The sequence below is a fragment of the Acomys minous genome (assembly GCF_964271855.1).
Source record: "Acomys minous genome assembly, chromosome: 13".
Taxonomy (NCBI): Eukaryota; Metazoa; Chordata; class Mammalia; order Rodentia; family Muridae; genus Acomys; species Acomys minous.
In genome coordinates, this window is record NC_140495.1 from 22,054,047 (window position 1) to 22,067,377 (window position 13,331).

Sequence of the window (13,331 nt, forward strand, 5' to 3'; positions counted from 1 at the left end):
CTACAAAGCGAGTCCAGGACAGCCAAGCACACAGAAACACTACCTCAAAAAAACCAAAACTAAAATAAACAAAAAATTTTTTGGTAAGAGACAACAGAGCTGAGCCATTGACTTCCACTTTTGTAAACGAGCTTGCACTTTTCTTCTGAAATGAGTAACACCTGCTTCGCCCTTGAGACGTGACTACCAATATCCCCTCACAAGGCAAGTTCTGTTTGCTAAGGATAAAACTGTCTTAACTAGAAACCTGCAAATTTCAACCTCTAGTAAATTTGCTTAGCTCCAGGACAAATCTCCTTTGGGAGAGGGAATAAAGACCACTCTAATATGGTCACAAGGTTCTAAGAATGCATAACCTCACATAAGCCAGGAGACACTTCTCGACATGGCTGGGCCTCTCTTAGCAATAGCTGGAAGCTACAGCTGTGGGCTAATTAAAGTTTTCCCATTATCTCCCAAGTCTGGTGTGTGGAAATGCCTCCATATGTGGGCAAGCCTGTATGGCATTTCCTAATTGATGATTCACTGTTGAGGGCCCAGCCTTTGATGAATAGAGCCATCCCTGGGCTGGTGGTTTTGGGTTGAGAAAGCAAGCTGAAGCCTGGTGTGGTGGTGCACATCTGTACACCCAGCACTCAGGGAGGCAAAGTCAGGCAGATCTGAGTTCGAGGCCAGCCAGGTCTACAAAGTGAGTCAAGGAAAGCTAAGGCTACACAGAAAATCCTTGTCTCAAAAAAGAAAGAAAAAAAGAGAAAAGAAAAGAAAAGAAAAGCAGGCTGAACAAGCCAGTAAGCAGCACCCCTCCATGGCCTCTGCATCAGCTCCTGCCTCCCGGTTCCTGTCCTGACTTCCTCCAGTGAACAGTGAAGTGGGAGAATAAGCCAAAAAAACCCTTTTCTCCCCAAGCTGCATGGTGTTTCATCACAGCAACAGTAACCCTGACTAAGAAGGCTGGGCCTCCAGCATCTACACCATGTAGGTTCTGGGGATGGATCGAGTTCGGGTTGTGAAGTTTGGCAGCTTTACCTACTGTGTGATCTTGTTGCTCCTCACTATAAGCCTTGATTTAAATTTTGGTAGGTCATATGTTTCTAGGATTTTTTTTTTTTTTGTTTAATACGCATTCTTATTGATCACATCTCCTCCCAGCACAAATACGTTATAAGATGGATAAGCTTTTTAAGAAAAATTTGTTCACTTTACATCTCAATTGTAGCCCCCTCCCCCATCGCCTCCTGGTCTCACCCTCCCTCCCTCAACCCCCCTCCCCCTAGTCCTCAGAAAGGGGGAGCTCTCCACCCCTGTCATCTGATAGCCTATCAAGTCTCATCTGGACTGCCGGTATCCTCTTCCTCTGTGACCTGGCAAGGCTGCCCCACCAGGGATAAGCGATCAGTGAGTGGGCATCAGAGTCCATGCCACAGGCAGCCCCTACTCTCCATATTAGGGGTCCCACAAGGAGACTACATCTGAGCAGAGGGTCTAGGTCCTCACAATGTGCATCAGTCTCTGCAGCACTCTCCTCGTCCTGGATTTGTTGGCTTCATTGATCTCCTTGTGGAGCTCCTATTCCTTCCAGGTCCTTCTATGCCAACTCTTCCATAAGACTCCCTGCACTCCACCCGAGTTCGGTGGTGAGTCTCGGCATCCGTTTCCACCCCCTGCTGAGTGGAGTCTTTCAGAGGACCTCCGTGGGAAGCCCTGTCCTTTTCCTTCTCTTCAACTGCTTCCGGTGTCCATTCTATTTGCCCTTCTGAATGAGAACTAAGCATTCTTCCTAAGCATCTTCAACAAATCGTCCAGGTCTAACTGGATGTCTACGTGTAGAAAAATGTGTCACCTTGCACAAAGCTAAAGTCCAAGTGAATTAAAAGACCTCAAGGTAAAACCAGACACACTAAATCTGTTAGATAAAAAGTGGAAAGGAGCCTAGATCTCATTGGCACAGGAGACAACTTCCTGAACAGAACACTAATAGCTCAGACTCTAAGATCAACAATTAAAAAATGGGACCTCATGAAACTGAAAAACTTCTGTAAGGCAAAGGACACTGTTAACAGAACAAAACAACAGCCATAGACTGGGAAAAGATCTTCACCAACTCTACATCTTACAGAGGGCTACGATCCAAAATATATAAAGAATTCGAGAAATTAAACACCACCAAACCAAATAATCCAATTAAAAAATGAGGTACAGAATTAAACAGAATTCTCAACAAAGGAATATCAAATGGCTGAGAAGCACTTAAAGAAATGCTTAACATTCCTAGTTATTAGGGAAATGCAAATCGAAACAACTATGAGATTTCAGCTTATAGAATGGCTAAGATCAAAAACTCAGGTGACAGCACATGCTGGTGGGGATGTGGAGAAAGGGGAACACTCCTCTATTGCTGGTGGGAGTGCGAACTTGTACACCACTTTGGAAATCAATTCGGCGCTTTCTCAGATAATTGGGAATAGTGCTACCTCACGACTCAGCTATACCACTCCTGGGCATATACCCAAACATGCTCCACTACACAAGGACACTTGCTCAACTATGTTCATAGTAGCCTTATTTGAAATAGCCAGAATCTGGAAACAATGCAGATCCCTCAACAGAAGAAAGGATAAAGAAATTGTGGTCCATTTACACAATGGAATACTACTCAGCTATTAAAAACAAGGAAATCTTGAAATGTGCAGGCAAATGGATGGAACTAGAAATGATTACTCTGAGATAACCCAGACCTAGAAAGACTCTCGGTATATATTCACTGATAAGCAGACATCAGCCACATAATACAGAATAATCACACTACAATACAAAAGAAGTGTCTAGGAATTTATCCATTTCTTTCAGCTTTTCAGAATGTGGGTTTTTTCCCTTTATTTTTAAATTTTTTTGAGACAGGGTTTCTCTGCATAGCCCTGGCTGTCCTGGAACTCTCCAAACTAGGGGATCCCCCTGCCTCTGATTCCTGAGTGCTGGGATTTAGGGTGTGTGCCATCTGGATTTCATTAGTATCCGTTGTAATGCTTTCTCTTTCATGTGGTTTTGTTAATTTGAATCTTGTTTGATTAGTATACCCAAGGGCTGGTCGTCAACTTTATAAAAAAATTCACTTGAAAACTTGTTCTTGTACCATTTTTGGTCTCCACTATTAATTCCTGTGATGATATTTATTCTCACTTGGATTTTACGTCCTCTCCTAATACCATGAGGGCACATCATTAGGTTATTTCGTTTCCTCAATACTTTACTGAAAAATGTTTCATGCATGCTAGGCAAATGATCTACCTTGAGCTACCCTAGTTCTTAAGTTTTATTTTCATGTAGCCTCATCAAGTTGCCCAGGATCACCCTTTATTTGTGATCCTCCTACATTAAGCTCCTAAGCAGTTGGGATAATTACAAGGCCTGGTTTGAATTCTGAGTTTACTTTTCTAATGTAAACATATTTATAAACTTTCTTCTTAGAAATGTTTTTGTTGGGCCAGAAAGATAGATTATTGGGTTTATGCTAACTTGGACAACTCAATTTGGATCTCCAGGACCCACTTGGTGAAAGAATACTCCATTCATATATATCTGCTTCCATAGTGGTACTACATAGTGCTCATCCTCTCTAAAACTAAAACAAGAAATACCTTCTTCCAAATAGTTCTGCTAGGCTGCATTTTCATTTCTTCTAGTTAAAAATTCCCTTGACCATTTTTAAAAAAATGATACAGTGATTACACTGATCACATGGTTTAATATCTATGTACTTGTATAGTCTATGTTAATATCTCATCCAAAAACAGTGAATTGTGCCTTCTCAGCAGCCCATTTAGGCCAAGTCTTTTTTGTTTTTGTTTTTCAAGACAGAGTTTCTTTTGTAGTCCTGTCTGTCCTAGACTTGCTTTGTAGACCAGGCTGGCCTTGAACTCAGAGATGCGCCTCTGCCTCCCGAGTGCTGGGATTAAAGGGGGTGTGCCACCACGCCCAGCTCATGCCAAGTCTTAACAACAACAAAAAAGTAAAAATTTATTAGATTGTAGAGTGGTTAATAATAGAAATCAGTATGTAGGTATGTTAAATCCCTTAAGGTCCAACTTAACTAGGGTTTTTCTTTTCTAGATCTGCTTACTCATTAATCTGAGGTACTGATCTCACCATGACAGCCCTTTTTTCAGCAGTATCTATGAAAACGAGTGCTTAAACATTTGGTAGATTTTAGTATAACCTTTATTATTTTTATTTTTTTTCCTAGTTTTGGTTAAGAGTCTTCTTTATTAGTATAGCAACATAACTGCTCCAGCTTGTTTTTCAATTTCCGTTTGCTTGACACTGACATCTATTCTTTGTACTTTTCAGTGTCTTTGCTGGCATGTTTATCTATCTTCTCCAGCACTTTGGGGGCAGAGGCAGGTGTATCTCTGAGTTTGAGGTCACCCTGATCTACAGAGTGAATTCTAGGACAGGCAAGGCTACCCAGAGAAACCCTGTCCTGAAAAACAATTAACAACAAAAACATTCTGTCGTTTTTGATTTGAGTGTCTTAGTTAGGGTTTCAATAGGTGTGATAAAACACCATGCCAAAAGCAGCTTGGGAAGGAAAAGGTTCATTTTCCCCTTAGAGTTTCTATCACTGAAGGAAGCCATGGCAGGACATGCAGCTTAGGTTGTGGAGTAACGATCTGATTGGCTTCCCCCGTGGCTGCTCAGCCTGCTTTCTTACATTATTCTGAACTACCTGCCCAGAGATGGTACTATCCACAATGAACTAGGCCCTCGGCCATCAATCCCTGATGGAGGCATTTCTCAACTGAATTTCTTCCCACATGACTCTAAGAAAATTTCCATGTAAGGTTATTGAGAGAAGTTTGTATATTTCTCTAATTTTGTTGCTGCTTTCTCTCTTCATATTCGAGGTTTGCTGAAGTTTGTGTTCTTGAGAGGGTCAAACTGTGTGCGCGAAGGTGCTCACAGAAGCCTGAAGACTGTCAGATTCCCTAGACCTGGAGTTAGTTGGTTGTGGGCCACCAAACATGGGTGCTAGAAAGTCAAAGCTGCTCCTCTGACAAGAGCAGCAAGCACTCTTCAACTGCTGAACCATGTCTTCAACTCCCCAGATGTGATTCTTTAGTTCTCCTTTATCAGTCCTCTGTGAAACTTACTCCTTCTTGTGCTTTGCTCCTGTGTAGGATTTACATTTCTTCTGCCTTGTTGGCTTGGTGGTCATGAATTGCTTTAGTTTGTGCTTGTTTTGAAATGTCTTTATTTCTTCATCAATCGTAATAGATAAGGACTGGATATAGACATTTTGACTTTGAAGTTTTGAAATCTGTTAGTCCATGCTTTCTAGGTGTTTTAGAATTTCTGGTCAGGTCTAATGTGATGGGTTTGCCTCTGCAAGCAAGTCTGCATTTTCCTCTTGCTGGTTTTGATAGCGTTTGTTTGTTTGTTTGTTTTTTGTTCTGTAGGCATGGCATTTTAATTTTGTAGTGGAAATAGTCTTCTCCAATTATACTGAATTGGGGTTTGAAATGCTGCTTGCATTTCAAGATACATTTTTTAGATATGAGAAGTTCTTTTGTTATCCTTTCATTGGGTATTTCTTATGTTTTTCATCTCTGCTGTCTTGCATTCCATGGATCTTCAGTTTTAGACCCAGCTTTAGTGAGGAGTCTAGCACAGTCCATATAATACATCTAATGTTCCCTTAATGATGGACTCTTACCTGGGTACCAGGACAAAGAATGACAAAGGTCACACCTCAGATTTACAAGCCTGTCTGTCCCAAATGAAAAATACCTGTAGATCCAGGATAGCCAGGACTACACAGAGAAATCCAAAAATCAACCAACCAACAGACAAAAATTATAGAGAAAACCACATTTCAACATAGGTCTCCTTCTTGGTTGCCCTGTTAATTTATCTCCCATGTCCTTGCCTTTTCCCCACTGGCAATTGGGCTACTAAATGACTCAGACCAAAGGATGTGACCAAGCCATAAACAGTGTATGTTGAGCTTTTCCTTCAGAGGGAGGCCTTATACCAATAGCAAAAGAAATTTTCACTTCTGCTGGATTGCAAATCTTGGCAATTGCCAAAAGGCTATGCTATGAGCAAGCACACATGACCTGAGGTAGGAGGAAATCTGTTCTGAAAGGCCTGATCCAGAACTGCTTTTAAGAGGATGTGGCCTTGTCATTCTTCGTAAGGAAACTTGAGCAATTAAAGAAAACTTGTGAACAATTCTTAATTTTTTTTTCTTAAAAATAAAACATCACAGTCAGGCATGGTAGTAGATGCATTTACTCCCAGCACTTGGGAAGCAGAGGCAGACAGATCTGTAAGTTTGAGCCCAGCCTGGTCTAAAGTGAGACCCTGTCTCAAATAAAACAAAACCCACCTATACCACTATCATTTAACAAATTATCAGAAAGAACTAACTCTCAAGGGCAGCAGGAAAGGAAACAGTCTCCTTAAACCTTGCTCAGGAGCAACGACAGGATAAGCACCACAAGCCTGATTTTGAATAGTTTATTAAAGGAAAGGTGAAGCATCGTTTCAAATTGTACAAAAGGAAAAAAAAAACCTTCATTGCAAATGTACAATTTACAGAATTACTAGCAAAACCAATCAAGGAGACACTGAAAATACAAAATTTGATTGACTTCAAACTGAACTTGGAAACCAACTGGAGTAGAGATTAAGCCTTCTTTGTTGTAGCATGGTAGCCTGTAACCGTAAGTCAGCATGTGTTGCTCACAGAAGACTGTCAAGCAAAGGATTAGTCTGTGCTTATTCCAGGACCCCTCAAAGGTGGGTCCCTGGCCAAGAATCCCAGGCAGGCAGGGCTGTCGTGGACAGTCCATTCATTCCTGCCCCTTGAGTTCCAGTGAAGCCCACATTTCTAGCAGAGAGCGAGGCCCCAGATGTCTTAACTGGAGCCTAGGACTTGCTGAGTTAGTTGGTAAAACATTTTTGGTGACCAAGGTTTTTTTTGTGTGTGTGTGTGTGTGTTTTTTTTCCTCTGAACTGTACAAATGTTGAGAAAAATCTTGTGTACTAAAAGAATGAATAAAATCATCTGTTTTGCTTTCCCACACAAAAGATAATCATAGAGTTCACATACTTTTAAAAAATGTTCTTCATTTTTGGTAAAAAGGGAAAGCCTCTTAATTCTGTTGCAGCTATTTAAAAAAACCAGCCCAGATGGATGGACTGGTTTGGAAATTTGGAGGCCTACGTTAAAATCAGGAAAAGGCTAAGTGGGCCTTAAAAAACAATAGCAAGTCATAAACGTAAGCAGATTGTAACTCTAAATCACTGAAGACTGTCCTGACGATTCAGAATTTCTTTCTCCAAAAGAAAATTTTTTAATATGCACACTTAACACTGAAATATAGCTTAGGAAGGCCACCCTCTAAGCACAGACTCTTCTATGCAGCACATACTTCTATGACTGGTAAACAAATTCACAAAATTAGCAGGCTGAGGGGATATTAAGTGCATGGGAAAAAGACAGTTAAGTTACACATCTTAAAATTACTTCTGAATGGCAAAGAAATTTTCATGATTATAAGGAAACGGAAGTCTGTGTAACTTGACTTTGGCAGGGCATGACACAAGTGGTAAAAACAGCGAGACTGATAACTTGAGAACCATTTTTGTTTTACTGAGAATACTTTATTTGCTGGTAGAAGTTGCTAAAAATGCACAGAACAAAGACCAATAGAAAATGCACTGTATTTGAATCTCCCTATTCTATATAAAATGAACGGTGTACAGCATCAGTTGGAAAAATGGCTGCATGGACAAGTATTTTATGTCCACTTATAAATAAAAATAAACCTTTTTATTCAAGAGTATATAAAATCTGGGAATTCACATCCATCCACAGAGGGGGGGTGTGGTTTTTGGCAGAGACGCACGATGTTAGAACTCTGTTTTAGCTTGTCCATGCTCTGTTCCCGTCAATGTTTCTGTTTTACAAGGTCAACCAAACCCAGCGAGCTCCAAAAACACTCTTCGGCGATTAGAACGAGCTGCTTACTCAGAGTTTAATAAAAATGGTTAGCTTTTAAAACATAAAAAGGCAAAATGTTAAAACGGTTTTTAAATTGTACAACAGGAAAATAAAGTTAAAAATATTTTTTTACTCAATGCTGAATTTTCATAAAACAGGTGTATAACAGTGTTTATTTTGACAGCTGTTTTAAAAATTTAAAATATCTTCCTCCTTTCAGAAAAACACACACACATCTGTACTGAGATAAGTCCAACATTAGAGTACAAATGAATTTTTTTTTTTTTGGTCAGTCTTTCCAAGGTGACATTCACCAATATTTCCATGGGTAGCTGACATGCTGCTCTTCACTGCAAAAGGGACCAACCTTTAATCATTTGATTACAAAACAAATCAGATCACATCCAAAGTGTTTCTTCCCCCGTATAAGCTATCACAGTATATAGGCCTCTAGCTCTAAATAATAGAGTTCCAGATTTGTAAATTTTCTTCAGATTTCAGAACATAGGCATTCCAAATCCCTAGAAAAATGAGAAATATAATTATTTATGTATTCCCCAGGCCAAGGAACTATACATAAAAAGCAGTTAACGACTTGATATTTACTGAATCATCTTCTATGATAGCTGCAGAGTCAAAGAAGTCTGGCCTTAGCTCAGCTCTCTCACGCCGATTTCTTGATGGGGGCTAAAAAGAGAATCATTTAATTATTTTTCCTGTGAGATAAGCTGTACTAAGTAGCTAATATTTATGACAGTATGTAAACACATAGAAACAGTCAGGAGTCAAATACCAACGATAATCTGGCTTGTATATAAAATTAATTTAAGAAATGCAACAGTATTTGAATTACCCAAAGAAAAAGAAAAAGACTTTCAATTAATAATTTTGTTTGTTTGTCTTTTGAGACAGGGTCTTACTATTGTAGCTCTGGCTAGCCTAAAATTTGCTGTGTAGACCAAGTTGGCTTCAAATGAACAGAGACCTTTCTATTTCTGCCTATGAAGTGCTGGGATTAAAGGTATGTGCCACTACTCCTGGCTTTAAAAGTTTTGTGTCTGTGTATGGTATGTGCCTGAGAAATCAGAAGAGGTTGTTGGATCCCTTAGTGCTAGAATCACTGGCAGGGATGAATCATCAGTGTGGGCTTTGGGAACTAAGCACAGGTCCTCTGGAAGATAAGCACCAGTGCTTAATTGCTGAGTCATGTAAAGAATGTACTTATAATATAGAAAATACTTTCCCTTTGAAGACATCAAGCAATTACAAAAAAAAAAAAATGAATTTCATGTTGAAAATCACTGAATTCCCCAAAGTAGGTAGAGGGAATGCTTCTGGGGAGGGAGCAGGGCAGGGAAGTTCTATTGAGGCTTCACCAAAACTTGTCACGATGGAAAATTCTGAACATGTAAGGCAGAATGCATGCTGCATTATGCCGTCTTTGATTTGTGCTTAATCCCAGAACTTCAGAATGGGAGTCTGCTTTTCTTTTAAAAGAGTTTAAAGTTGTAAAAACCTGTAGGAGAACAGGTGGGGGCTTCTAATCAATGTCTGGTGTCCCTAGGAGGTGCAACCTTTAGGAATGACAATGAAGGACAGTGGGGGTCCCTTCTCCCCTACCATGTGAGCCTTGGGGATCAAGCTCAGCAGTAAGCAGCTTTACCTGCCAAGCCCTGCCAGCTCATAAAGACGCTGGAAGAAGCCATCCATCTACAAGCTAAGGAGGACTAAATGCTGCTTCACCTGACTTCTGGTAATTTAAGCCACCTGAGACTGGTGTTTATTATATTATGGCAGCTGTAGCCAACATAAGAAAGCAGTATAATGAAAATTAATCTATAAGCCACCTAGTGTTAACAGCTGTCAAATACCTGGTCAGTCTAATTTCACTGAGTCTATTAGTTGTTTTTCCTTCACGACATTTCAGCTACACTTTAGTGTTACCTATAACCAATGATAATTTTGTTTTTTACTTGGTTTTGGATTAAAGATTAAAAGCTGGGCCCCTTGGCACACTATACAATGTTCTATGACTGAGCACTTGTTGTACCAGCACTTTTTTTTTGGAGATAGGATCTTAATATGTAGTTCAGGCTGGTCTTGTGTTTATAATCCTCTTGTCTCAAACTCCCAACCATTCTAGGGTATTACAAGTGTGTATCAACATGCTGGGCTGTGCAATGAAACTGTACAGAGCACAGCTCCATGCATTACTATCACGGGAAGGGTTTTGTGTCATCATTAGCTAGTCTGTATTCATCTCATCTAAGATGTTCTTTGTAAATGGAATATACAAGTTCCACATTCTACATTTAATTGTTACAGGTTGGAACACAGTATATACTGTCAGGTTCCAACTTAAAATACAAGATGGCAAATATACAAGCTATACCAAAAGATCAGCAGTCTTTTTCAAAGGAAAACAAAAACAAACAAACAAAAACCAAACCCAGCTTCTTTCTTCATTAGAACCCAAAGTGTGATTGCTTAAAAGCAGCCCTGAGAGCCATGTAAGCTCATGTTGATGCCCAATGATGGCCACCACTCCTCACCTAGGCCTCTCTCACAGTACGAATATAATTTTAAACTCCAGTACCCTCATATACTATAAAAGAAAAACAAAAAGCCAAAACCAACCAACCCAGTAAATTCCTTACCAAATCAATAACCATGGTGTCTTCAAATTCTTCATTCATGTCTTCTAACTGGCTCCGTGATGACATCATCACATCTTCAAAGATGGGCTCAGCATCTTCCTCCATTAGACCCCGACTGGTAAAAAAGGTGGTCAGAAGGCTGTTGAGACTTGCCCAGTGTGGAGTCCTGGTACTTTCTATTTATGACCTATAGACTATACAAGTTATGATACTAAACTAAAAAAAAAATTAGGATTATTCCCCAAAAAAGGGATTATTCCTTTGGTTCACTCAAATTTTCACTTCAACTTATTAGAAAGAAGAAGAATTAACTTTGTTAAGGAAATATTTATACATAAGTAATGAAGTATTTAGGTATGTATCAATTCCCTCCAAATACTGTTCAATTGTATCTCGATTTTACCAATTAGGAACCACGAGATGGGCGTTTTAGAGCTTGGCTGTGTGTGTAACCCTGGAGAGCGGCAGCACTAGGATGTGAATACGGAAAGCTTCAAGAGCCCGTGCCCTTACTTCATCCTGTGCTGCAGAACACATCCAAGCCTCACTCACTCACTAAGAAGCAGGGACAACTAGGTGGCGAGCATCATGCAGCTGCTCTGCCCTTGTGATGCTCAGTTTGACACTTACACAGCGTGCCTCACTCCAGCTCTCACTTTCATGTAGTTCATTCCTGTTCTGTCCTTCCGATTCAAGTCTTCTAACTTCGGCTGGCCTAACCAAGAGATCTGCATCTGAGGACTGAGAGAACACTATTATTTATCTTGTGCAACAGAAACGTATACAAGAAACTGGCCTCATGTTAATGAAGCCATGGTTGGCTAGTGAAATCTACATGTAAGGGACTTAGTAAGATTTATCCCATTGTTTCACAAATAACAAGTTAATTGCCTCCAGCTATCACTAAGTCGACACAAGAAACAGGTCATGCTGCTATTAATCCTTCCTATGTGTTAGCTTCATGCCCCACTCTGCGCCAAATAAGAGCATTCATTCCCAGACTCCTGTTTCAAGATGCTACACCACTCATTTGTGTACTTAGCTAGACAGCAAGGCCCTTTAGAACACACACGAGTCTGACTTGAGAGTTGAAAACTCTATAGCATTAAAAAGAAAAAAAGGACATAATATATTTCCTTATTACTTAGAAGTCCTTATAACATATAGTTTCTTAGTGTTATAGAGTCAAATCTTCATCTGTATTCTATATTTAAAGAAACAAGGGAAATGGTAGACATATGCCCCTCCCCCATTTTATAGGTGGTAAAATTTTAGTAGTTCCATAGATAAAAAATCTGTCACCACCATGGTAAGACTTATAAACACAGCCAGGCATGGTGGTGCACACCTATAACCCTAGCACCAGAAGGCAGAGGCAGGTGGATCCCTGTTGAGTTCAAGCCAGCCTGGTCTACAAAATGAGTCCAGGACAGCTGGGGCTACACAGAGAAACCCTGTCTTGGGAAAAAAAAATACCTATAAACACAGGGTAGGAAACAGAAATCAATGGCCAATGGGACTGGTAAGTGGTCAAGTTAGAATAGCGAGACAGGTTGCTTAAAAAACTCACCCTGAAGGAAGGACAGTAGGCATACTTGCATACTTATCTATGCAAGAGGCCGGACACAGGCATAACTCTTGATGCCTACCAGCACACGCAGGCCCAGTTATCCATAAATGCTCGACAGAGATTATCCTCTCCTCTCAGGCTTTTTTTAAAAAAATATTTTTATTTAATTTTATTTTATGTATGTTGGTGTGAGGGTGTCAGATCCTCTCAGGTTTTAAAGACAGATTCTTTGGTATAAAGTTGCCTTATAAAAACCCAGGGCCTGAAATAATTTTAAAATTGCCTCTACTTTCAACATATTAATTTGTTTAGGTATGAATTTTATTCACTAGTACAAGTCACATCATTATCCTAATTATATATAGAAATCTAAGTAAAGAACTAAGAGAACTTTCAAGTTGGATACAGAAATCACACAAAATTAGGTTTTGTTTTTCTTTTGAGACAAAGTCTGATGTAGCCCAAGCTGGTCTCAACCTCACCGTGTAGCCCAGGTTAGCTCTGAGCTCCTGCCTCTACCTCCCGAGCACTGGAACTACAGGTATACGCCACGGCCCAGCTTAAAATTAAAATCCTTAAGCGGGTGATAAAGGTGGTACAATCTATTGGAGGCTCCATCGCAGACTGCCTAGCAACGACCTCACAGGCTCTTATAAAGGAAATAGAATGCATTATTTTTTTTCAAAGTCTCTGAGAAGAAACAGATCTACCCAATAAGTATATAAAATAAGTACACTTAGTGAGACACTGTTCATTCAAAGGAGTGTGAGCTTGCTCCTTTAAAAAAATGTCATTATTGAAGAATTAAGGGCAAAACAGTACTTCCAGAAGTAACATACGGGGCCGGGCAAGGAGGCAGCAGCTTTCTTAGCATAGACACAGAAAGTGTATTTGCTTAGTACTGTAAAGTTTCTTTTCAAAGCCCTCCAAGGTTTAAAAGTTCAGTTTTCTCTAACACATTCCTACAGTTCTGGTAGGTGGAGAAATTATCACTGGATCTTGAAAGATAAGAAAAGCGAGGTGACTTAAACACGAAGCGTGTCTCACTGGATCAAGAAAAGTCTCTGAATTCTGAGATGTCCACAACAGTGTTTGTAGA

The 13,331-nt window shown here is 39.9% G+C and overlaps 1 protein-coding gene across 5 annotated transcripts in view; it reads right to left on the reverse strand.

The window, feature by feature from the left end:
• Positions 1-6,502: 6,502 nt before the first annotated feature.
• STAG1 (STAG1 cohesin complex component) overlaps positions 6,503-13,331 on the reverse strand; it is a 311,613-nt gene continuing 304,784 nt past the window's right edge. For 4 of the 5 annotated variants that reach the window (XM_084752352.1, XM_084752353.1, XM_084752354.1 and 1 more), the window contains 4 exons: positions 11,293-11,403; positions 10,663-10,777; positions 8,612-8,692; positions 6,503-8,526 (listed from right to left, as the gene is read on the reverse strand). In XM_084752352.1, the coding sequence (XP_084608478.1) occupies positions 8,503-8,526; positions 8,612-8,692; positions 10,663-10,777; positions 11,293-11,403 (331 nt within the window). In that variant the 3' untranslated portion in view covers positions 6,503-8,502. The remainder of the gene's footprint in view (positions 8,527-8,611; positions 8,693-10,662; positions 10,778-11,292; positions 11,404-13,331) is intronic. The other variant, XM_084752355.1, reaches the window with a different exon arrangement.